The 23,148-nt window shown below is 37.1% G+C and overlaps 1 protein-coding gene and 1 non-coding gene across 3 annotated transcripts in view; one reads left to right on the forward strand and one right to left on the reverse strand.

Moving 5' to 3' along the window:
• Positions 1 to 4,119: 4,119 nt before the first annotated feature.
• Positions 4,120 to 23,148, reverse strand: part of duox (dual oxidase) — a 52,173-nt gene continuing 33,144 nt past the window's right edge. The window contains exons 2-32 of one of the 2 annotated variants that reach the window (XM_077516194.1): positions 22,307 to 22,471; positions 21,921 to 22,108; positions 21,283 to 21,484; positions 20,655 to 20,821; positions 20,404 to 20,467; positions 20,161 to 20,257; positions 19,924 to 20,014; positions 18,617 to 18,719; positions 18,366 to 18,538; positions 18,107 to 18,282; positions 17,925 to 18,043; positions 17,694 to 17,831; positions 17,506 to 17,619; positions 16,251 to 16,453; positions 15,986 to 16,171; positions 15,678 to 15,903; positions 14,875 to 14,968; positions 14,623 to 14,798; positions 14,469 to 14,538; positions 14,294 to 14,335; positions 12,828 to 13,006; positions 12,527 to 12,757; positions 11,086 to 11,185; positions 10,642 to 10,691; positions 10,421 to 10,548; positions 10,157 to 10,310; positions 9,042 to 9,274; positions 6,878 to 7,036; positions 6,005 to 6,160; positions 4,878 to 5,006; positions 4,120 to 4,804 (exon numbers count right to left, since the gene is read on the reverse strand). In XM_077516194.1, the coding sequence (XP_077372320.1) occupies positions 4,682 to 4,804; positions 4,878 to 5,006; positions 6,005 to 6,160; positions 6,878 to 7,036; positions 9,042 to 9,274; positions 10,157 to 10,310; positions 10,421 to 10,548; positions 10,642 to 10,691; positions 11,086 to 11,185; positions 12,527 to 12,757; positions 12,828 to 13,006; positions 14,294 to 14,335; positions 14,469 to 14,538; positions 14,623 to 14,798; positions 14,875 to 14,968; positions 15,678 to 15,903; positions 15,986 to 16,171; positions 16,251 to 16,453; positions 17,506 to 17,619; positions 17,694 to 17,831; positions 17,925 to 18,043; positions 18,107 to 18,282; positions 18,366 to 18,538; positions 18,617 to 18,719; positions 19,924 to 20,014; positions 20,161 to 20,257; positions 20,404 to 20,467; positions 20,655 to 20,821; positions 21,283 to 21,484; positions 21,921 to 22,085 (4,248 nt within the window). In that variant the 5' untranslated portion in view covers positions 22,086 to 22,108; positions 22,307 to 22,471 and the 3' untranslated portion in view covers positions 4,120 to 4,681. Of the gene's footprint in view, positions 4,805 to 4,877; positions 5,007 to 6,004; positions 6,161 to 6,877; positions 7,037 to 9,041; positions 9,275 to 10,156; positions 10,311 to 10,420; positions 10,692 to 11,085; positions 11,186 to 12,526; positions 12,758 to 12,827; positions 13,007 to 14,293; positions 14,336 to 14,468; positions 14,539 to 14,622; positions 14,799 to 14,874; positions 14,969 to 15,677; positions 15,904 to 15,985; positions 16,172 to 16,250; positions 16,454 to 17,505; positions 17,620 to 17,693; positions 17,832 to 17,924; positions 18,044 to 18,106; positions 18,283 to 18,365; positions 18,539 to 18,616; positions 18,720 to 19,923; positions 20,015 to 20,160; positions 20,258 to 20,403; positions 20,468 to 20,654; positions 20,822 to 21,282; positions 21,485 to 21,920; positions 22,109 to 22,306; positions 22,472 to 23,148 lie in introns of both variants that reach the window. The other variant, XM_077516193.1, reaches the window with a different exon arrangement.
• Positions 23,020 to 23,091, forward strand: trnag-ucc (transfer RNA glycine (anticodon UCC)). Its single transcript has one exon. It is a non-coding gene; the product is annotated as a tRNA-Gly (tRNA).

Here is a 23,148-nt window from a genome sequence, read left to right on the forward strand (position 1 = left end):
TATTTTTGCTTCAATTCAGTGGCCATAGTGCTACTCTTTTGGCGTGTGTGGCCACCTGAGGCCAGTATAATACGCACAGTTAAACACCGAGACACCGACACTAATATTTATTATTCTTTGCAGAGGATAACAAAAATATGTAGCTTAAACAGTTTCTCATTCTGTTAGCTGCTAACAGTTAGCATTAAGCTAATCAGACTAATCTAACTACACTAAACTTCTATATTACTCAACACTAATTACTGCAACGTTTCTGACTTGAGTCGGATTTATATTTGACTGTGTGAGTGTGAATTATATCTAGTATTACGTTTATTTTAAAGAGGAGCTCTTTAACTTAAGTTCTTGTCTTATTCATGATTGGCAGTACAGTGTTTTAGCAGTTTGTACATCTGCCCCGCAGTTTTGTGATTCAGGTTTTGAATTATAACTATGCCCTTCCTGTGAGGAGTTTGTATGTTCTCTCCGAGCTTATGTAACAAATCCCAGATTCCAAAATCATTTTGTTCATGTTAGGGATGGGCAATTAATCATAATGCAATCGTTATTATTACACACATTGGACATTTAAATACAATCGCTAGCTTAATGCTAGCACTAAATGGAAAAGCCTAGGGGCCGGCTAGCAAAATGTAGCATTAGACATCACAGAAGGAATTTGCCTTCAAATAATAAATATTCACACACAAATCCTGTGGTAAGACATACAGATAGGTAATATAACAATACTCACGGGCATTTATTCTTCCTAATCTGTGAAAAACACGTTATATTAATAAAGTTTGCCACTTTCTTCTTCTTCTGCTTTTAGCTCCAAGTAAGTGTATCTCCATGAGTGCAAAACACTGCCCCATGAGGCCATAGTGGGCACAGCAGGAGGTATTGTGTTTTTGTTGTTGTTGTCTTTTTCAATGATTTTTCCTAAATTATCATTTTACTTGTTCATTTAAATTAATTGTTGTTCTTTTAAGATACATTTAAAGTTTTGGTAGTTGGATAAAAATCCCCAATGTTAGTTTGATTGAAAACTAAATTGTCCATATGTGTGAATGTATCTCAACCTTCAAGGCCCAAAAGGTTACCTTGAAGTCAACTAATAATCACAAAGCGTAAATTGTAATTACTCCCCTACTCTAAGCTTCTGATAGCACAGGATCCAAACCGATGTAAACAATTCTGGCAACGCTTCCACTTCCGGTCTTTATGGTTTGCCATCAAAGACAATAAAACCCTATCAGTCAGACAGTCAGTCATGTTTTTACAAGCATAGCTGCTCTCCCTTCTGCTTGATATAATTATGACTCTATTCAGGATTCAAGAAGTTTCTTGTCAAATGAACAGGCAACGACATTGTGGCAGTAGGAACTTCAAAGTGCAATTTTAGTATGCATTATTAATGACGGTGGATAAAGACATTGAGAGGTGTACTATTGATTTTATGGAGAAGTGGTTTCATGTATGTCCTTGACAGAAATGTGTAAACAAATGGTGCAGGAAATAAAAACCTTTGAGTGTGCAGGTGAGCTGTTTTCCCCTCAAAGGGTTTGGCATTACGGGAATAACATTAATGTTTAATGTTGTTCATAGTGGCTGATAAGGCTCTTTTTCACAGAAAATGGAAGCATATTATTACTTCCTTGTAGGACTTGCACGCTTATGTCAAGACAGTAAATGAATCATGACCCATAAAACAATACGTTACGTAAAGCTTTTCAAAAGCGAGGTAAATTCATGCACTAGTTTCCTTTATGACAGCATGGGCTTGTCTGAAGGGATCAATCTTACAGTCAAACCACGACTCCACCCTTCAACCTGTATGCTCATATTCAACATAAAGGAAGTGACCACACGGAAAATAAAGTGGGGTGTTTTTTGTTTTGTTTGTTACCATCGTTTTTATCTACGAGTGACGCCACTTTCATAATCTTCTATTTGAAAAACTTTTAACAGCCCATAAAAGGAAGTAACACAGTCAAATCTTTAAACCTGCTGTCAAGTTTCATTTTCTTGCACCACCACCTTAGATAACGCTGATAATTCACACCCATGACAAATTCATTTGTCATCAATTGAACCATATATTACCAAAAAAATTATAACCAATTACACTGTCGGAGAGGCAATTTTTAATTTTAATATTGATAACTATGAAGAATTCACGGGCAAATCTAATGTGAAAAGTGCAACACATCATAGAGATGCTGTATACCTTAAATTCATGTTTTAACATTTATTGTATTTTTCTGTATTCCTGACTGCTTGTAGAAAATAATTTCTTATTGTTTTTTTTTTTTTTTTTTTTTTTTTTTTGCTGCATCTGAGGTGTGTGGCTTTGAAACAACAAATTAAAAATGAGTTTGAGTTACTGAATTATAGTACTCACCAAATACTACACACCAGCAGATTAGTTTAAAATGTTTTTTATGGCATACTGTATATACTAAAAAAAAATACTGCCACAATGGGGGAAATTGATTGTAGATGATATTTGTCAATGTGCACACAAAAACACACTTTTTGTGGATGGATCAAAACCATCAACATTGCGTTACACCACCTGTGCCACAAACATAGAACTGCTTTCAGCCAGTCTACTTTCTGTCACCAAATTGTTAGGCCGTATAATAGAAAATTCCCTTTAAAAAAAAAATAAAAATAGAAAATTCCCTCAGTCTACACTGATAAAAATGACTTTCTGCCCTTGTTAATATTACCTTAATTTCATAATTATATTTACTATTTTTTTTTCAGTTATTCACAGTTAATTAAAAAATTCAGATTTCAATGTGCTGCTTGTTTTTTTCTGTAAAGTGTTTACAGCGAATATTGAAATAATTTTTCAATTAAATTAATAATTAAGATTTACTCGGTTAATGTTATTCGTTTTGTAAGTGCTAAAACTGACTAAACTGACTAAACTCTATAATTTGTCTATAATTTGACGTTTAAATGCTTAACATACATTATAATGCATGTTGTACACTAATTACACTATGTATGTACACTAACATAATATATTAGGGTGTTTTTAATTAATTTAATCTTTATTGAATTCTTTTATTGAATATCTTGTGTGTATTATTCAGTTCCCAACTTATATAGTGTCTTGCCTAACACTTAAGCAAACATTTAACCTGTATAATTTTTCATTTCAGTTTGTTTTCAACAAAGACTGAAAATTGAAGTTTCATTTTTTTTCTCTGCAATTTGATTAATTTATTAGAAATAAATCCTAAATTTGGGGTAAGTTGTTTGTATTTTATTTTGCAATTTGAATCTCTAATGCAGTGACTGTTTTTTTTTTTTTCCAGAACTACACAAAAGGGCTTTTTTGAACATTATCTGTCATTAGTTTATTAGAGGCCTGGTGTCTGACTGGTAAGCACGTCTGCCTCCCATTGCAGAGGATGTGAGATTGAGTCCAGGCTTTGACCTTCCTTGGTGGAGTTTACATGTTCTCCCCGTGCTTCGTTAGTTACTTCCCAAAAACATGCTTTTTGGTTGATTAGAAGTGACTAAATTGTCCCTCAGTGTGATTCTGAGTTTATATTTATTTCAACAAATTTACTCCAAGATAGTACTAAGATATATTGGGTTAAGAGTTCAATATAACGTAAAGTCAAATAGAAAAAGTTAATATAATTACTTATTTTTTTCATATTGGTTATCATTTCATGTTTTTAAGATTTACTAAATAAGCAAGGGCTATGCGGCCTATTTACCATAACTACACATTACTATATTACAGGGAGAAACTTTATAATTATGTTTAGTAAGACTTACTTCATATTTTCCTAGATAGTTGCATGTAAATGTTATTTAATTCTGTTGAGTGTGATGTGCTTGATATTGAGCAGTATAATTTACTTAGTTGGAGTGAGTGCAAATACTTGCAAGATTTTTTTAAAGTAAATCTTATAAGTTGTTTTTTTTTCAGTGAATTGGTCTGCCAAATTCCCAAACACAGAATTTTACACAATAATGAAAATGTGTCAATTTTTATACCGAGCACGCATGCGACTATCAACAAAAATAGGGCGCGAGCTCTTCAAATACTACTGATCTTCTTTACACAGGCTAATTTTCAGTTATTAAATTAAAAAAACAAACAAAAAAAACTCACTTGTCAGTAGATTAAATTTATTCAAGAGCACACAATAAACTACATTTCAAGCAGTCATTGAAACTATGAAAATAAAATTCAAATCTCATTTTTAAGAGCTATGATTTATTAAAGAATAAAAAGAGTGATTTAGATCTGATTTTCAGCTCATGACGCAAACTTACTAATTAAAGCACAAATCATGTATCACCATCAATATACATTATACGCAATACAATTTGACCTCCACCCTATTAAACACATTTCAATGATGTGGAAAAAAAACACCATTACAAAATAAATATGTCATCATTATAAAAAAAAAAAAAAAAAAGCTTGCCTCCTAATACACACCTTGTCTTTCATACAGTAGATACATGGTACTCTTTTGCAGGCGAGTACATAAACGCCTCATGTACAATTATACATACAAGAAGAGAACACAGTAGAGACATGACTTTATTACCAAAAAACACTCACAAATTCTCTGGGAGCCTGCTTGATGATCAATAAAATAGATTACAACCTTTCATTCACCCAAATTGTCAATAAAAGACCCTTTTCATCCACGTGGGACATTTAAAAATTCTCATAGTGATGCATGAACAACGCCTGGTCCCTCTTGTTCATGTGCTGACAGGCTTTCTCCACATTCTTGGTCAGTCCCGGTGGTCCGCAGCTGAACACGCCGATCTTCGACACCTGCAGTAAAATAAGACTTATTCACTCCTACGCTCTGTGTGGGCGTAGCGAGAGCGGCTCAAAACGGACTGACCTCTGGATGAACCTCCTGCAGCGAGCTGAAAAAGGACACGAAGGGAGGCCGGCCAAAATGGGTGACAGACCTCAGGCCGGTGAACAGGCTGCGGTTCCACACTTTCTGGAAGTGACGCTCGCACACGTACTGTTCACACATGAAAAACAAGAAATGCGGTACTATCATCATATCGCACCCAGGTATGTATTCAGCGGCAAGAATATTCGTAATTTTGAGGATTTACAATTGCACATGAAATGTTGAAAATTATGATGTGCAATATGAAAACAGAAAGGAATTTGAAAATGTAATACAATAATAATACATTGTATAATGTGAAATGAATATCTACACTACATCAGCATTATATATACTAGGGATGTAACAATATCCAAATATCATGATATGATATTATCACTATATGAAGCTCACGATATTGTGGGGCGGTTGGCGATATTTAAAAAAGGTCACAATATTGTTAAAAAAAATAAAATAAAAAATAAAATAGCACAATATTGTGCTTTTGTACAAACTACCTCCAATCTCTAATAACACTTAATACGAGGGTACAGGGTACTTCTGTGCCCCGCCATGTTGTGGTTTTCATGTGTTTGTTGAGTTTTGGGTGTGTCTGTGGGTACGATCATGGGGATGGGGGGGGCTTTTAATTTCTTTTATTTTATTGTATTATGGATGTCCAGCACTTTGAGTTGCATTTTAAATGTATGAAAGGTGCTATATAAATAAAGTTGATTGATTGATTGATTGATTAATATTGAGGCACTTACTCGCTAATTCAAGCCCACATTATGTTCCTCCACATAATGACTCACTTCACAATCATATACAATCCCCTTCATCTGACAATTAGTGTAGATTTTAAACAAGAAGGGCCAAAACATCCCTAATGAAAATTAAACTGCACTAAAACACTAGCCACCAGAGGGTGCTAGAACTGCACAAATGGAAATCAACCTGACTTTTTTTTTTCACAGATGTGTAGCTTTTAAATATCGTGAAAATGATGACGGCGATACTGTGGCAGTTTTAATATCACAATATCACGATATTGCCATTATCGTTACATCCCTAATATATACACAATACACATATTTCCGATTTGAAAAGCTGTATGGTCCTCTCACCAGCATGGTGGTGCGCAGGTCAAACTTCTGGGCCACCTGCGTGATGTAAGTGTGAACTGACACCAGCTCCAGCGAGTCCATCTCCTCCACCTCCCTGATGATGTCTGACACCCACTCAAACTGACGCTGCGTCCGTGTCACCCAGATGAAGTACACCTAAAAATCGTGATTACATATCAGGGTTATTATAGTTTGAGAATTTTCATTTTAGTTAGTTTTTATTTCGTTTTCAGTGTGGATCTGTTAGTTTTTATTCAGTATTTTTTTTTTTTTTTTTTTTTTTTAGTATGTGTATTAGTTGAGCACAATATTTAAAAAAAAAAAAAAACACCATGGGAGCGATGCCATCTGAAGGTGCTTTTCTATTGGCTGCTGCTAGATGATGTCACTTCTGTGTGACACACTTTCAAATGTTCTTATTCCGGTTAATATTGAAATAAATGTAACATTAAAAATCATCCCCAAATGCTCATGCATTAAATTAATTACTAAAGACTAAAACTAAGGACATTTATGCTATAATTATAGCTATAATTATAATTATAGCAGTTAGTTTTGTAAACATAAAACGTAGTTTCAGTTAGTTTTAATTAGTAGTTAAGTCCTCAGTAAAAAATAAATAAATAAAATAATAATAAAAAGTGTGTCCCCCCCCCCCCCCCCACAATGTATAATATTGTGCTGTATAAAAACATACAGTAAATAGAATATAAAGAATTTAAGTTTGTGCATCATCATTTATTGCAGCTCATTCTGGTGTGCATAAGACTCACTGGACTCAAGTCAAGTCACGTGACTCGACTCCCACACCTCCGGTAAGCACGTCCAAGGAAGTATTAAACGATGAATCCATATTATTAGAGAGAAGCGCACCTTTTGACACTGAATCTTTGACTTGATGGAGGACTTGAACACCAGATCCTTGAGGATGGAGGCAAATGGCGTGACGCCGATGCCTCCCCCCACCAAAACAGACACCTCAAAGTCCGTCCATTCCTGGTGTCCCTCTCCAAACGGGCCGTCCAGATACAGCTGTGATGAAAAGGGCAGAACATAAGCTCAATGATCACATTTTAGTGAGATGTTTGTTTTGGAGTCAGTGGACATAATGGACACGTGTTTTTCAAGTCAAGTCATCCATCCATCCATTTTCTTAACCACTTGCTCCTCACAAGGGTAGCGGTGGGTGCTGGAGCCTATCCCAGCTTGCTTCGGGCAGCAGGCACGGTACACCCTGAACTGGTTGGCAGCCAATAGCAGCACACAAAGAGACGAACAACCATCTCAAGTCAAGTCAAGTCATCATTATTTATATAACGCTTTCACAGGACAGTGACGATATGAAAAAAGTGAAACAACCTACATTAAAAACAAACAAACAAAAAGAACTAAGAAATTTGATTTTGTGTAGTGATGGATTGAGAACATGCAGCTGGATGTTAAAATGCCAGTAATGACAAATTAACTTTTAAGTATTATTTGGAATGAAACATGTACAGTATCATTCTCAAGAAAAGTTTGTGCTTTTGAAATAAAATGCATTTTTATCACAATTGTAATACGTAACCACAATATCAAGTATTTGTATCGGCGAGTACTGAAATGTATTCGTACGCAGGCCTTATATAACAGCACAGATTGTGGGCACACGCTATCCCAGCCATCAGGGGTTCTAATAACTTAAATACTCATCAGCTTGATACACAATTACAAAATTTTACTTTAATTAACACATTCATTGCCAGACCGGCAAAAAATGCATCATTTGACGTCTTTTTCCGTCAATGGCAGTGAATGAGTTAAATGTTATTAAAAATTATGAGAAGACACTAAACGTTAGTGATTTCACAATAATCCTAAAAAAATATTTAACTGGAATATATTAATTTAAAATTAATTGAATAATTTAAATAAATATCAATATGCAACAATTTATTTGTATAAATCTCTGCAAGTGTCTCCATGACTTCTACAACGTTCCTGGGGAATCCCATCACTGATGAGCTATTTTGAGAACCTTCCCACGAGCTACCCGTGCACAATGTTGGTGATCACGGCACAACACTGATGTCGTCTACGGTTAATTATTAGTTTCCAAGCTATGCTGAAAATGGAAAACTCTCTTCATCAGTTAAATGATTAATAATCTTTATTCTTTATCTTATCGAGACATTTAGGTCATCTGTTCGCTTCCAACTTTATGGGAACAGTTTTTTTGTTTTAAACAGGGCATGCTTGAAGAAGTAAGTCTCATCCTCATCCATGCTGCTATCACACTATTAATTTTGAGTGATCCTTTATCTGACAGCGGATTGTTACGTTAAAAAAAGTAGCACAAGGTTGTGTTTGAGCAATAAACATAACTACATGATTTAAAGTAAATCATTTCATAAATGTTAGCATTCAGAATATTGTTCATGTAAAAATATTGGGATCATTTTTTTCTATTTAATTAAATGATGCAAGTATTTAATTGAGTAGAAAATGAGGAGGATGAGCGTGTGCAGTGGATACATTTTTTTTTTTTGAAGATGTAAATGTTGGAAGAATTAACACATAAGCACTCTTCAAATTTGGTGGGCAAAAATGTTGATAAAAAGCCTTTTTAATTTAGCGATTAATCATGATTAATCAAAATTCTAAGATGTGATTAAAAATGTAATCATTTGACAGCTCTAAAATAATCACATGATGTATGATAATGGGTTTATTTTTGGTTTGTTGTGCCACCATAATTATCATCTTTTAGTGGTATCATATTTACAATTGGTATCTGCAGACTGTTTGTGGTAAATGCAACTCATAAAAGGAAGTCTGGCAATTGAAAATGAAACTGTAATCTTAGTCTTGGTAAAATGAATAATTAAGATTAACAGAATCAAATTATTTCAAACTAACCCATTAATGATGTTTTAATTGGTTTCATTTCCCACAGCACCTCTTCTGAGTGTGTAGGTTTTTTTTAAAAGAAACTCACAAATAAATTGTTTTCAAGACCAAATTCCAAAGGTAAGTAAAAAAAGAACTGATGTCTTACCTTTGGATAAGCTCCAAGCTCAATCAGACTTTCTTCACTGTAAAGCTCTCTGAGGCGGCTGGTCCAAGGCCCCACGGCCCTGATGTGCAGGCTGAGGGTCTCCTCGTGAGGGGCTGATGTCAGCGTGAATGGGTGGTACTCATCTGTGCCCAGCATCAGGCACGCAATGCGGACCCACTGGCCGGAACGATACACAAAGCCTTTTGGTCGCTTGAACTCCAGATGAGTTACGCCTGCAGGGAGTGAGTTAAGGCAAGACAACAATAATTAATGGCGCAGTTTATTTGGTACTACTAAGCAACTGCTTTGGGCCATGTGACCACTAGGGCGCAATTTACAGTCAAAGGAGCCTGGAGTACTGCAGTAGTTTTAGTATTGAGGAAGAAGAGTGTAACAGAACAAAAAAAGTCTGTTCTTAGAATGTATTTAGTTCATTGAAGTCCAACAGTGAATGATCAATAATAATTATCAGTAGCAGAAATAGAGGGCCTGAGTTCAGTTTGAACTATTTTCTAACCAAAAAGGCAAATGGACGTTAAATAACAAATAGCGTTGTCAAACGATTAAAATGTTTAATCTGATTAATCACACTTTTTAATTTTGATTAATCATGATTAATCAGCTAAATTACTTCCGTAATATAAAATAAATACAAAATACCGTAATATTTTGACATTAGCGCATTTTATTATCGAATGTCATTTGCAAACATTGATTAAATGCATGTACGCAATTGCATGCATGCGTGCATTGCTCAAAACGTAACAGCATCATATCAACTGGGTGCAATTTAGCGATTATTAATTAATTAAATGCAAATTACTTTTGTTTTATCTAAAGTCCCGTCGGGGTGTTTTTTAAAGCGACATTTACCACCGAGCACACCAACTGGAGTCACCCCACTCATTTTGGAACAACAGGCGTAGGAAATGCCGTGCATTGACCTAATCATTGACCTGTGCAGCCTTCAATGTAACCATCCACGGTTACGTTCAAGGCTCAAGTGTGGTCCAAAAAAATAGTGCGATTAATATATACGTGATTAATGCGACATTTTTCTGTGATGAATTAATCTATTAACGTTTTAACAAGTAACAAACAGACTGATGGTTCACCTGAAGGCAACAGCTCTGCTCTGATTACAGGAATCTCCACCTTCTTCCTGCTCAGACTGATTAGTTTGTCCAGCAGGAAGAGCAGCGCAGGCGGGATGAGGAAGATGTAGAACCGTGGCTCTTGCAGTAGACCAAAACTGCCATGAATGATTGTCTGTAGGATGTAAACATGCCAGAATCACAACGCGTACTAAAATATGTTAAAAACTATTGACAAGGGGACATTTCATTTTGTGTATTTATCAAATCGGGAAAAACACTTACTAAAATATACACAACAGTGTAAAGGTTGTGAGTGATCCAGAACCCTCGGAAACTGATGCGGCGAAAATAGCGAGAGGCGAAAACGTAAATGAATGCCAAAGTGAAAAGAAGCAGCACACCGGTGAGTCCTGAGAACAAACACAAATAAAATATGGAGTCATGGCGCAGTTTGAACAAGAAACACATGCTTTGTGACATCTGAATCAACCACAATACAGTACCTGGAACAGTTTGAAAGAACCACCAAGACCACTTGAGAGGAAGTTCTGACCTATTTTGAGAAAACACACAACACATTAAAAACTATTCAAAAGATTTTATCAGCGAATGTCACCAACCCGAAGTTATCTATTTACAAGTCTAGGTAGTCACATCTATGAAATTTGACACAATGCTTCATAAATACGATTTCATTTTATTCATTTATTAATAAATCAAACACATTAGAATAACATAAAAATGAACAAGCATTATTCGTTTATAAGAATAAACTATAAACAATATTTTTCCACACAAACTGTTTTTTTTGTTTTTTTTTACCTTGTCTACAAATGTGGGGATTACAAATTAAAAGTGGCCCTTGTGAAAAAATTATCAATTAAATAAATGAGTCTAAACATTCACACCATTAACTCGAGGCAAAAAAAAAAAAGTGAACGCCATACCCATTGTTGGTCAAAACTTTCGGGAACAAACAGGCCAGGATGCTGAGGTTACTGATGGAGAAGATGTAGATGTTGACCACATGACCCAAGCTGTGAACCACTACAAAATAAATAAATAAATAAATAAATAAATAACCTTTTTATGTAAATAAATACATTTAGTGTACAAGTATACAATTTTCCCATTTTATCAATAATGGTAAAAATAAACACCACTGAATTTTCTTTTGAAAATTAATTAATTTTAGTGGTATGGATATTAGAATTGTTGTCAGTTCTTTATCATTTAAACAGTAAAAAATCTCAAACTTTTAATGCAAACTGTCATTACTGTTTGTGTCCCAAATAAAATTGTATGATTTTCAACAAGTTTTAGATGCTAATTCTATTTTGGGGCTATAGAGGAGGTTTCGCCTATTGCTTAATATGCATTTTCTATGAAAACAAACGCAAATGCATCTTCATGTGTGAAGAGTTGCTTTTTTTGGGTTGGTGGTGTGTCTTTGTCACTCAAGCTTTCTTTACCGTTAATTCAAATTTTTAATCGTAATTAATCACATGACTTCGATAGTTAACTCACGATTAATCGCAAATGTTATATTTGTTCTAAATGTACAATAAAATGGACAATAAAAATAAATTTTCTGTTTTCATACTCTTGTAAACATAAAAGTGGGGAAAAAGGTGAAACTAATAGAAATACAGCAGCATCTTTTAGTCATTCAGACCGAAATTTCATAATTATTCATAAAAATTAAATAAATGTGTGATATTGATTTATGTTGGGGCCAATTTTCTGCCACTAGATGGCAAAATTGTATTTGTAAGACGTTGGTGACAGCTCAGTGCATTTTTCTTTTCATATTAAGAGCTATGTAATCTTTAACATGAAGTCACTTGTGAAATTGTGCACATTTTTAAAATTGTAAAATACAACTTGACCCCAGTCTCCACAAATATATGCATTATATCACATTTAATACTGAAAAATGTTGACATGGACATGTGGACTGGAATTCCGCCATTACAGACTTTCCAAGTCAGGGATGGTTATTAATCTCACGTTGAAAAAATTAGTGGCGTTAAAGGAACTTAAAATAAATTAACTCAAAATTAATGCATTAATTTTGACACCCCTAGTAATTAGCATTAAAAATTGCTGAATTAAAAAAATAAAAAAGTGTCTTTACCATTATTGATCAAACTATATGAAAATGACCAATGCACTATTCACAAAATGTTAGAAATATTTGGTGAACTTTTAGGGTAAACCAAAAAGGCACTATAAACTTTACAGGGGAACCTAAATTTGACCGTCTTTAAACTTTTGTATGCACATGTCCAACTTCTTTGCACAACATGGTGTTGCCTAACAAGGTCACGCAAAAGCCCAATAATTTTGCGCGTAATATATATCATCTACAGTATATTGTCTGGCAACCTGCGAGAACGACGGCGGTCACGGCCATGGAGCGATGAAGGTCGATGGCGGCATCGAAGGGGACGTATCTGTTGAGGAAAGTCTCTCTGCACATTGTGATGAGGTTGCGACACACGGTGAGGAGCATGTAGGGGAAGAGAAACGAAATGGCAGCCGCCGAGCCGCGGGACACCACCAGACCCACCGCTGAAGTCTCTGGCAAGCCTGTTGACGTGGCCTGCAAACTGTAGTCTGAGGAGAACATTTGAATAGAATGAGACGTCACGATGCATCAGAAAAAAACAAACAGATTTATCCTGACAGTAACATCTCTCGAGCGCCACGCCGGCTGTTATGCCGTAAACCACGATGAAGCAGACGATATGCCGGCGGTAGTTCTCAATGAATCGTTTGAACTGCTGGATCTTCTGCCGGATGGGGTTTCTTATGTAGGAGTCACGCTTGGGCTTCACGTACACTTTGGGAGTATTTAGGTCAAACCTGTATTGAACCAAATGTATTACAACCACCAAAGTTGTTTTCAAGAATTCCAAATAGTGGTGCCCTGAGACATTAAAATGAATGGAAATGCCACTAATCCATTCCATTCACCCCAAAAAAGAGGGGGGGAAAATAACACTCGATAATTTTGTACTTAATACTTAATAAAAATGCCTTGTTTATTTTTGGTGTAATTCTACTCATGACCACTAGATGACGGCAAACTATTTTGTTTGACCCTGTAAATTTGATGAAAGAAGAAAAATGAAAACAGGAAGTATTCCAACCCACCCACTGATCTAAATATATGACTGGATAGCCGATAGGGCAAGACTTACGATACTGTACGTTCACAGTATCGAAATTGGAGAACATTTGAGACAGTAATTAGAAACAGCATGATTTATGATGTTTTAAATCTTGTATTAAACATAATTAAGAGTACTTCAGGCATTTTACAACTTGCCTTTAATATTGGGGTCTAAGAAAATGAGCGATAAAAGAAAAAGGGGGTCTTTTAAGCAGCACACCATCCAATTGTTGTTTTTTTTTATTTTTTTTTATTTTACTTGTTAGACAATAGTGACCATTGCCCACCTCCCGGCCTTATATTCACTGCCTACGAGCTGCATATGTCTGTACGTATGCCATAGTTTATACAGTAACCTGCTCGTGAGGTGGGAGGAGCAACATGGCCGCCCTGTAACTTCAACGGCTTGCATGGGCGTGTATGGGCAATTGGCTATCCAGTCCTATATTCTCATCAGTGAACACACTTGACCTTATTGTTTTTTCTCTGTAGATTATTAAATGACAAACCCTTTCAAACCTGCTTTTTATGCAAACGGAAAGAAACAGCTGTTTCATTTTATAATGTACATGTTTGGGCATGGTTGTATATTGTGAGCTGATGTGTTTCTTAGCTTGGAAAGGCTGTTGATGTTATACTAGCTATTTATTAGATCTTTACAGCCTTGTTTATTAAATATATGCCCACATTTTGTTTATTATATTATTAAATAGCGTTAACATTAAGCTAAAAAAGAAGAACTATGTACAGTAGTTTTAAATACATATGGTGGTGGAACACGTATAAAGAATAGTTCACGACTGCCAGACTGCCACTTATGTCAAGTAAATTGATTTCAGTTCACTTCCACCATGAAGAGAAAAAGAAAATCAGCCGATGACCGCTCGTAAGTCTAAAACTTCTAAGTCCATTCACTCATATCTCAAGGCACCATTTTTTATTCATAAATGGTTATCAATAAGAAAATGTGTACACACTTTTTTCGTCTGCGGATATCCAGTCCATCTGTTTTCTCACTGCTGTAATCAACAATAAAAAAATATATTTTAGTTATAGTCTGTAAGCTGAGGGTTATCAACAGTTCCCCTTCAGGTCATGATTGTCCAAATATTATAACCAGCTATCTTTGTTTCTGCATTCCTTGTCACTTACCTTCTCACTGGGCAGATAAAAGAAACTCTCTGGTCTCGATTAAACAATGTATTTCCTCGATTCTGCACCCCTGTATTGACAATACAGTCGATTAATCAATCGGTATGATGTTCAAGGAAGGAGGAAAAAGACACACAAAAAAAACTTCTTCAACCTTTAACATTAAGCTGGGCAAACTGCAGCTCCTTCTCATGGTCCCGCAGCAGGAAATGGAAGTCTTCCCATGTGATGTTCTCTTTGTTATCAAACCCCGCCGCCTGCATCATGGCTCTGATGGCGTCGTCGGTCTGACACTTTGACAACGCACCGTTGGAGATTTCAATCAACGACCTTTAAGTGAATAGCATGGACAACAGCAAAATATTACATAAAGAGAATCACTTTTGAAAAATGTAATAAAACTGACCTGAGCATCCTGGCAAAGTCTTGTTTTGATAGAGAACCAGTTCCGCTGATGTCATTCATGGAGAACATCAGCTTGGACTTTTCTTCAGGGGTTCCTGTGCAAACAAACACATACTAATAACTCACACTAGAAGCGGATTAGTAACTCATTTGCTCCCAAACACGTATAAATACGTTCTATTTTATTTGTATTAAGTGTCCCAAAGACGTATTTATACGGGTTTTTTTTTATATGTTTTTTTTTTATGCTAGAGCATAAAAGCTTTGATGCAGCCCCTCAACTGCAGCGAATGGGTGAAAAAACGGCCAGCAGGTGGCAGCAGAGTATAAGAGATCAACCAGGGTCATGATGAAAACAAGCTGTTTCCCCACAATTCTTAGCAAATTTGTGAATAATGATGAAACTTAGCTATATTCAAATTCTAATTGCTGTAAAACGGAAACGGATAGAAATGTACTTTTTTTTTCCTGATCGGAGAAGAGACGAGAATCTTTCTTTTGGTAGGTTCCATGTTTTTATAGCAATAGAACGCAATATTCTGTGGGCCTTGCCAAATCAGTCCAAATAAAGTAAAGTAAAGTAAAGTAAAGTAAAGTAAAGTAAAGTAAAGTAAAGTAAAACAAAACACACCTCAACTCAACTTTATTCATAAAGCACTTTAAGAACAGGCATTGCTGTATACAAAGAGCGAAGAGGGTTGCTTCAGTCAAAATGGCTGGGAGTGAATGAGTTAATGACACCAAATCAACAGTGCAATTCTTAATGAGTACTAATAGTGGAGTTTAAAGAGTCACATGGTTTACCATTCATAAAAATGACAATGACATCAAGAAACTCCTGGAAGGAGAGGTAGCCATTGCCATCTTTATCAGCCAGCGTGAACATGGAGTTCACAAACAGGGAGTCAGGCTTGAGGCCGAGCGCATCGGCAAACTCTGCAGCTGTCAACTCGCACCGCAGAACCTCTTTGGCTTTCTTACATGAAACACTGCCCATGTCCCCAGCATCACATTTCTCTATTCCCAAAACCTGAGCCAGATGAAGAGAGTGCATCATTAGGCCAGATCTATTTAGCTCGCTAGTTATTTAGCTAACCGGCTATTTAGCTTACCTTGGAGAAAGCGTGTCGGATGAAAGTTTCCACAATCTGTGCCCTTTGCTCTCCTGTTAACGCATCCTTGAGAAGCTCCTTCTCACTCAACTCCCTCAATCGAACTCGAAGCCTCTTGTCAGTCACCTCCGGTTGCAGACATTTGAGGAATGCAGCACGTTTGCTCTCATCATCGAAAAACAGCACCTGGAATTGGTGGACAATATTCAGCTGTTTCAGTGAAAACTTTCAAGAGTGCTTACCGATTCTAGCAATAGCTGCTAACCAGGTCGTATTCTTGTGGCACTTTGAGCAGGAGAGATTTCTGATGGCGGTCGTTCGAGAGGAGCACGTCAAGGCAATGCTGTCTGTTCAGATTCAGGCAGCGGAGAGTGGATCCAGATCGGTCCAATATCTGCAGTTTCCTCTCCTCTATGACCTCTACACTAACGGGATGTAGAGGCCTTTTATGGTTCTGCCACTCATAAGCTAAGGAGGGAAAAAATAGCTGAGACAATTTCTCCCACTAGCACCACAAGAAATGTAGTGAAAATGATGGAAGGGCCTACTGTATCTCACTGGCCTCGCGACTAGTTGGTGACCTCATGTCGACATGAGTCTCTGAGACTGAATTAAGTTAATCCAAAGTGACTATATCATAATGAATTAATTATGAGTTCATTAAACATAATATTCTATATTTGATTTGGATTCATTTTATATATTCACTTGAATTAACTTAATTCAAAATTAATCCAAATTAGAACTTAAAATATTCACTTGAAATAAGTTAACTCAAAAGTAATCCTAAGTATTAAGTTTAATGAACTCAAAACGAATTAAACTTAATATATTCACTTTGGATTAATTTATTTAAATCATGTTTTATTAAGTTGGTCAACAATTCAATTTGTAATCTTAATTTGGTGCAACAATTCTCTTTTTAGAGTGAACCTTCATCAACTGTATCATTGTCAAAAGGTCATGCCATGTTTGTGAAAAATAGTGGACTGTTAATATAGGCCAATTAATATATAAATTAATATAGACCAGAACTCACCAGCTGACTGAATGAATGAGCAAATCAAATCGTGTGTGGCTGAAAGGAGGCGGAGACAGAGAGAAACTCGAGTTTCATTGCGATAAACCTGGTACCGACCAGGTTAGGTTCATAGAGTATGTTACTACGGTAACTGACCGAGATCTTAAGTTACCTCTTTTTATGAAACTGGCTAGAGTTCCCTCTCTTTCTCTGGTGTCGCTTACTGAAACGGAAACCGCAGATTTTCCCGCATTTCAGGGTTAACAAACTCTCACTAAACCTGTTTTGTGAAATGGACCCCCCATGGCGACTATACAAGGGAGTCGCCGTAAATTCAAATGTTCAATTTTTGGCGGGTCGGGAGATCTTTTGAGGATTTTTTCAAATCTCCAGCAGGTCTTCGAGACATTGCGGGGGCTAACTAAAGTTTTATCTCCTGAGTCATCTGATCAGTTGCAGCTATGTCTATGCCAGTGAGATAGGCCCTTAAAATTCTTACCAGCAAATCCTGAAACTGTTGTCTCTGTTCTTCCAATGGGATTCCCTCTTTTCTGGAACTTTCTGTAGCGGCACTTGCGGTGATACGCAACCGTACAGGCCACTATGTAACTCACTGTGAGGGCATTTTGATGATCAATATCAATACAGTGAAAAAATAGGCAGAGGTGAATGTATGATGATACTGACCAACAGGAAAGAGGAACAGAATGATAATACATATCCCAAAGCCAACTTTGCTCCCATCAAAGTAATTGAGTTTGGTGGCATTAGTGCAGGGATGGAGCATTGATGCTTTTAGCTGAGTGGGTTGAGGACAAGGATCGCCTAGGGCCAACAATGAGATCATTCTCTTACTGTATATTCAGTCATTGACGATCATAATCACGTTGTAGTTTGGGATTTAGAATCACAGTTTACCTCTCTTCCAGAAGAATACATTTGTTTGCACGTCGGAATCCTCTGCACTCGTGACCGCAACAAGGACGTCGTGAAAAGTCACGCTGCGGATTCTTTGGATGTCGTCATCTGAGAACAAACTAAGACAACAAAAATATTCATGATGACACGGCATGGGTGACATCCTAATAGGAGGAACTCACCCATTCTGTTTGTTCTCAAACCAGAAGCGGTCGCCATTTCTTATGCGTTCAAATTGATCCAAGATTATAGCAGAAAAAACTGGACCTGGACCACCCATTGACTCGAGCAGTCCTCCAGGGAAGAGCTCTAATTTGGATACGTCTCCATCATAAATTTGTGCAATTTCTTGGAGCAACTGTTAAACAAGGCATGCTATTAAACACAAGTTTGCTTCTTATGTTGGATTGTTGCCTACAAAAGGAAAATTCTGGATTTTACCTGTGGGTTGGTTCTGTTGATCTGAGGATTGATGTCTTCAAACGTCTTTACAGGAGACAGATCCAGAGCTTGTCTGACCTCCGTGTAACTGCGAAGGCCGAAGTCTCGTCCTCTCTGAACAGTCAGCGCCACCAGATCTGTGCGTGTGAACTTAAGAGGTCCGTACATGAAGTCTGCGAGAGGGTTACATTGTTTAAAAATGTATTATTTTATTTGTGCTCATGATACATGGAGTTTGCAGGCTGCATCACCTCTTAGGTCCTCCACAACAATGTGGTCAACTTCCTCTGCAATCTGAGAGGCCATGCCCATGAGGAGATCGTCCACATCCTGGCTTGCGTTCACATTAATCTCCTGTTGACAAAATGGGAAGAGCATAAAAAAAAGAAGCTGACTCCTCAAACATCCCTTACAAAATAATATTTTCCTACTGTAAATATAAATGCCATGAATACGTTCTTGCCTCCGCCCCCCAAACAAACAGCAAAAACTTTGTAATGTGTTTTTCAGCTACCGGCTGGCAATATACAGTCTTGCAGACAAATGAAGGAGAGTTTCACTCACCAACTGTAAGCGACTGTAATCAACAGTATTATTTGTCATTTTTCTCAGAAGATCACAAATTTATACATGAGAGTATTGTTATATTGTCTGTTTACAAGTGTTAGCCCATCTATGGTGTTTGCTATTATATGTTAGCATTAAGCTAGTATGTGATTATTGAAAAAAAAAAAATGTATACCAGTAATTCTCTTTTTTTCTCATGACTCGGGTCATGCAGGGGTAACGTTTGGGTCTTGACTCATGAATGGGTCACGCCAGGGTTAAGTTTGGGTCGTGACCGAGAGGTCAAGTGTCTGTGTTGTGCTGATGTAACAAGTGTCGGTTTTGAACTAATGTAACCGGCATCTAGTTTCAACTGGTTTTAGGCTATGTGATGCCATATGATGTCAGGAATTATGTGATGTCGACAATCTTTAATCGCTTTACTGGGTCAACAGCCAATCAGATAATTCCATGTCAGTACTGGTACTCGCATGTCAAGCCACAACCAATTAGATCAATTCACGGTCTATTTAAGCCAAACTGAGAAGTGTGTGTTTGTCGGATTATTGCCTCTGTTCCTCTGTGCATCTCCGCAGCCCAAGGTGGCTTGGCGTCTTGTGATTCTCGATGCATTCTCGTTTTTGTTTAGTTAAGTTGTGTGAATAAAGAGTTAAAATCTTATTTGTGTCTGCGCTTTTGGGATCAAACCTCAGCACATGACATTTTTATATTTGCTTTGACAGCAAACTTACATTGGGAATGACATTAAACATCTGGAATCTTCCTTTCTGAAATTTGTTCACCATGTATTGAAATGTGAAATGAGCTGAGTTGAGTTTACTGCACCAATACGCCTACAATTCTTTACTTAAAAAAAAAAAAAAAAAGTCTGAGCATAACAATTATCTAACCTCGACAGACTCATGTCTTAAAAAAATAAATAAAGTGAGATGGGCCCATGTCAAGGCACCACAGTATATTGAAGATGAACTGAGCAGTGAGTCATACATACGTGACGTTTCCAAAAGCTGTTACAAAGTCGCAAGGCTGAAGATGAACTGCCATCGGTGTTGAGAGTCTTTCGGAAATGGCAGGTTCTGTTTCTGTACAAAACAAAGCAGCCATTGAGCATGTGACTTATGAAACTGGATGACTCGATCATTTAAGAAGGAAATGAATTGTAAAAAAAAAAAAAAAAAGAAAAAAAGAAAGAAAGAAAGAAAGAAAAAGAAAGAGAAAAAAGCCCCACCTCATGTAAACACCGGGTGGAGCCATAGTAATACCTAATCTCATAGCAGCTGCTTGAAACTCAGGGGAGATAGCTGGATCAACAAACTTCTGATATCCTATAAACAATAAAAAATGTAATATTTCAAAAAAAGACAACATTCACGTAAAATTTTTAGTAATAAATGATGTTGTGAGCATTGACTGTTTTAATTTTCTAAGGGTGTGTGTGCGGCTGCGCACTCATTTTGAATCAAATTCTTACCTGGGTAAGGCGGAAGAGTTCTGTCTCCCAGGTATGCCGGCAGCCATTCGTAAAGAGCAATATTCTGTTGTTGTTTTTAATAGATAAAACATTATTGGATCTTATAATATCATTAAATAGTGTATGCAATTTACAATGGTCTGTATGGTGAACATCAAATAATAATGCAAATACACAACCACCAAAAATTGGTGCATCCGTTTTAAAAACATCTCTTAATTGAGAAAAGATTACGAGACTTTTGCCTCTACCTGAAATGTGGCCACGACTTCCTTCCTAGCATTTTGAAACAACTCCTCGTCTGACCACTGCGGGTGCTCCTCATGCAGTTCTGAGGCTAAATAGTTATGGTAACGAAACCAGATGATCCCTTCTGCTGCTGTTAACACATTCTCATTTCCCCAAGCGTTTCCCAACTCTGGAAGCAGAAGATGGAGTTCTTTCGTTCATTCCAATACATTTACATTTTAAAGAAGATAGAACAGAAAATGACGCCATTTCACCTACAATAAAATAGGACAACTAAATGACAGAAAGTTAATCCTGATGTTTGTTTCAACTGCGTAACAACAGAGCAGTGACAAATTAGATCACTGCTTCCAACACACTTGACAGAAACACACCTTTGAAAACATTTATGACAAACCACGATTTTGCTCCATTAGTCAATATTATTATTTTTGTTTACAACTCTCATCCCACTAAAAGCAATTGAGAAACAGTTGAAGAAACAAATTACTGGCTTCTGATTTTAACAAGTTATCCATCAATTTATAAGGCGATCATACATTTATATGGATTCACAGACATAACTACGATGCAGCCCATGTTCAAAAATGGATTTGACACCCCTACTCTAAATAATAAAACACATCTTACCATAGAGGCCCTGAGGTCCATGATCACCTGTTGTGGGGTCCGGAGCGCTCCACATGAGACTGTGATCGGACGCCTGTCTTGGCATGTTCCATTCCAAACCGGAGGCGAGCAGCCCATTAGAAAAGTTTCTCAGGGAGTCTGACCAGGAAGTGGAAGGGCCATAGATGGAGCTGCCATCAATCCAAGCTGTGACCATGTTGATCTGCAAGAATAGTTTTAAATAGAGTGGTTAAAGGCAGGGTCTGTCGTTTTCATTCAGGAAAATGCACTTTTTAAATACAGGATGTACACACATTAACTCTTTCTCAGTCTACACATCTGGGCTTATTTTAATGTTTGGTGGTGATTTTTTTCCTAAACCCCCACCCTCACAGCCTGTATTTTGCCATTTTGTGTTTGTTTTGTAAACAGCGGGACGTTTCTCTGGACAGACAGTGTTTATACCCCTCCAGCCAATCCAGCGGGGGGTGGCGTGTCGCAAACGGGGCCGTGCGCATTTGTCGGCTGCGTGACGTCACTCCCGACAGCAACTTGACAGCACGCATGGATTTTTTTTTTTCCACTCACTCACTCACTCACTCACTCACTCACTCACTCACTCACTCACTCACTCACTAGTGAGTATTACTTATTATTACCTGTGTGCGAGGGTTGCCGGGGCTCTGGCCTGTGTCTTTGTCCCATGGTCCTCGTTGAAAAGGCAACAGAACTTCACCGGTGCCATTCGGGTCAAAAATAGGGTCACCTTTAGGCACTTGGATGCTCATGAATTCAGGAGGGCACCCGGGAGTCCGTGAGTTCATGATCTCAAATGCGACATGATACCCTAAAAAGTAAATCATTTGTTCATTAAAAAGTAGTATATGTAGATCTATATATTGATCATATATTGCTCACCACGCGCTATGCTCGGAGAAAACAATACAGACAAATATTATTGAACGACTTACATGCAAAGCATGTTAACAGTAATTTGTAAGAAAAAAGCATCTGGGCAAAAAAAAAAAAGGACTGTGAAATTTACCAAAAATCAAAGATAAAACAGTGTTGTTTCGAGTGGAGGGCAACCCAGAAGGGCCGACACTGAGAGTGTGGCTCAGGCGTCTCGGTTTGGGCAGCTCGGGCTCGTTTTCTGCTTGGTAGACACCATCCCGGAAGTTTGCGGGCACCAGCCGTACAAGGTGTGAGCCTGCAGAAATACAAACATTGATGCCAAATTAGTGTGTTGCAAGATTTAGCAAATTTTATTCAACCCCAGCCAAGCACGATAAGTTTAATTTTCTAGTTAATGGGACAAGACAAAAGTCGCAAACTCAAAAATGGCATAGCCTCATTTCATTACTTTTATTTTTTCTTCTTCTTAGTCTGATTTTTTAGGTATCTGTACTTTACTTAGGTATTTCATTTTCTGACTTTTTACATTTTATTTTTACATTTGTAGACAGACACATTACGTAAAAGCACTTTCTCTTCCTTACTTTGTCAAACAGGTAAGTTGCTAGTTGGCCAACGTATGTTTTACTGGACGTTGCCGCCATCTTTTGCTTTGTTTTGTTTTTATTAATTTTTCCTTTCAGACACGGTTTTCCAACAGGTTAAATCGATCACATCATTTGCAACATTGATATCCGAAAGGAGTGCTGACTCCTGATCGGTAGAAATAACCCGTCCCCATTGATTCTTACTTTACTTTCCATTGACAGCTGGTGGTTTGCATTACCATTATTCTTGTAATCAGCGTTGGTGGTATAGTGGTAAGCATAGCTGCCTTCCAAGCAGTTGACCTCGGTTCGATTCCCGGCTGACGCATCTTTTTCTGGATCTTGTTCCCTGAAAGTTGGAGTCCCCAGAAATCTTAACTTAACC

Source organism: Festucalex cinctus, chromosome 3, assembly GCF_051991245.1.
Source record: "Festucalex cinctus isolate MCC-2025b chromosome 3, RoL_Fcin_1.0, whole genome shotgun sequence".
In the NCBI taxonomy this organism is placed as follows: domain Eukaryota; kingdom Metazoa; phylum Chordata; class Actinopteri; order Syngnathiformes; family Syngnathidae; genus Festucalex; species Festucalex cinctus.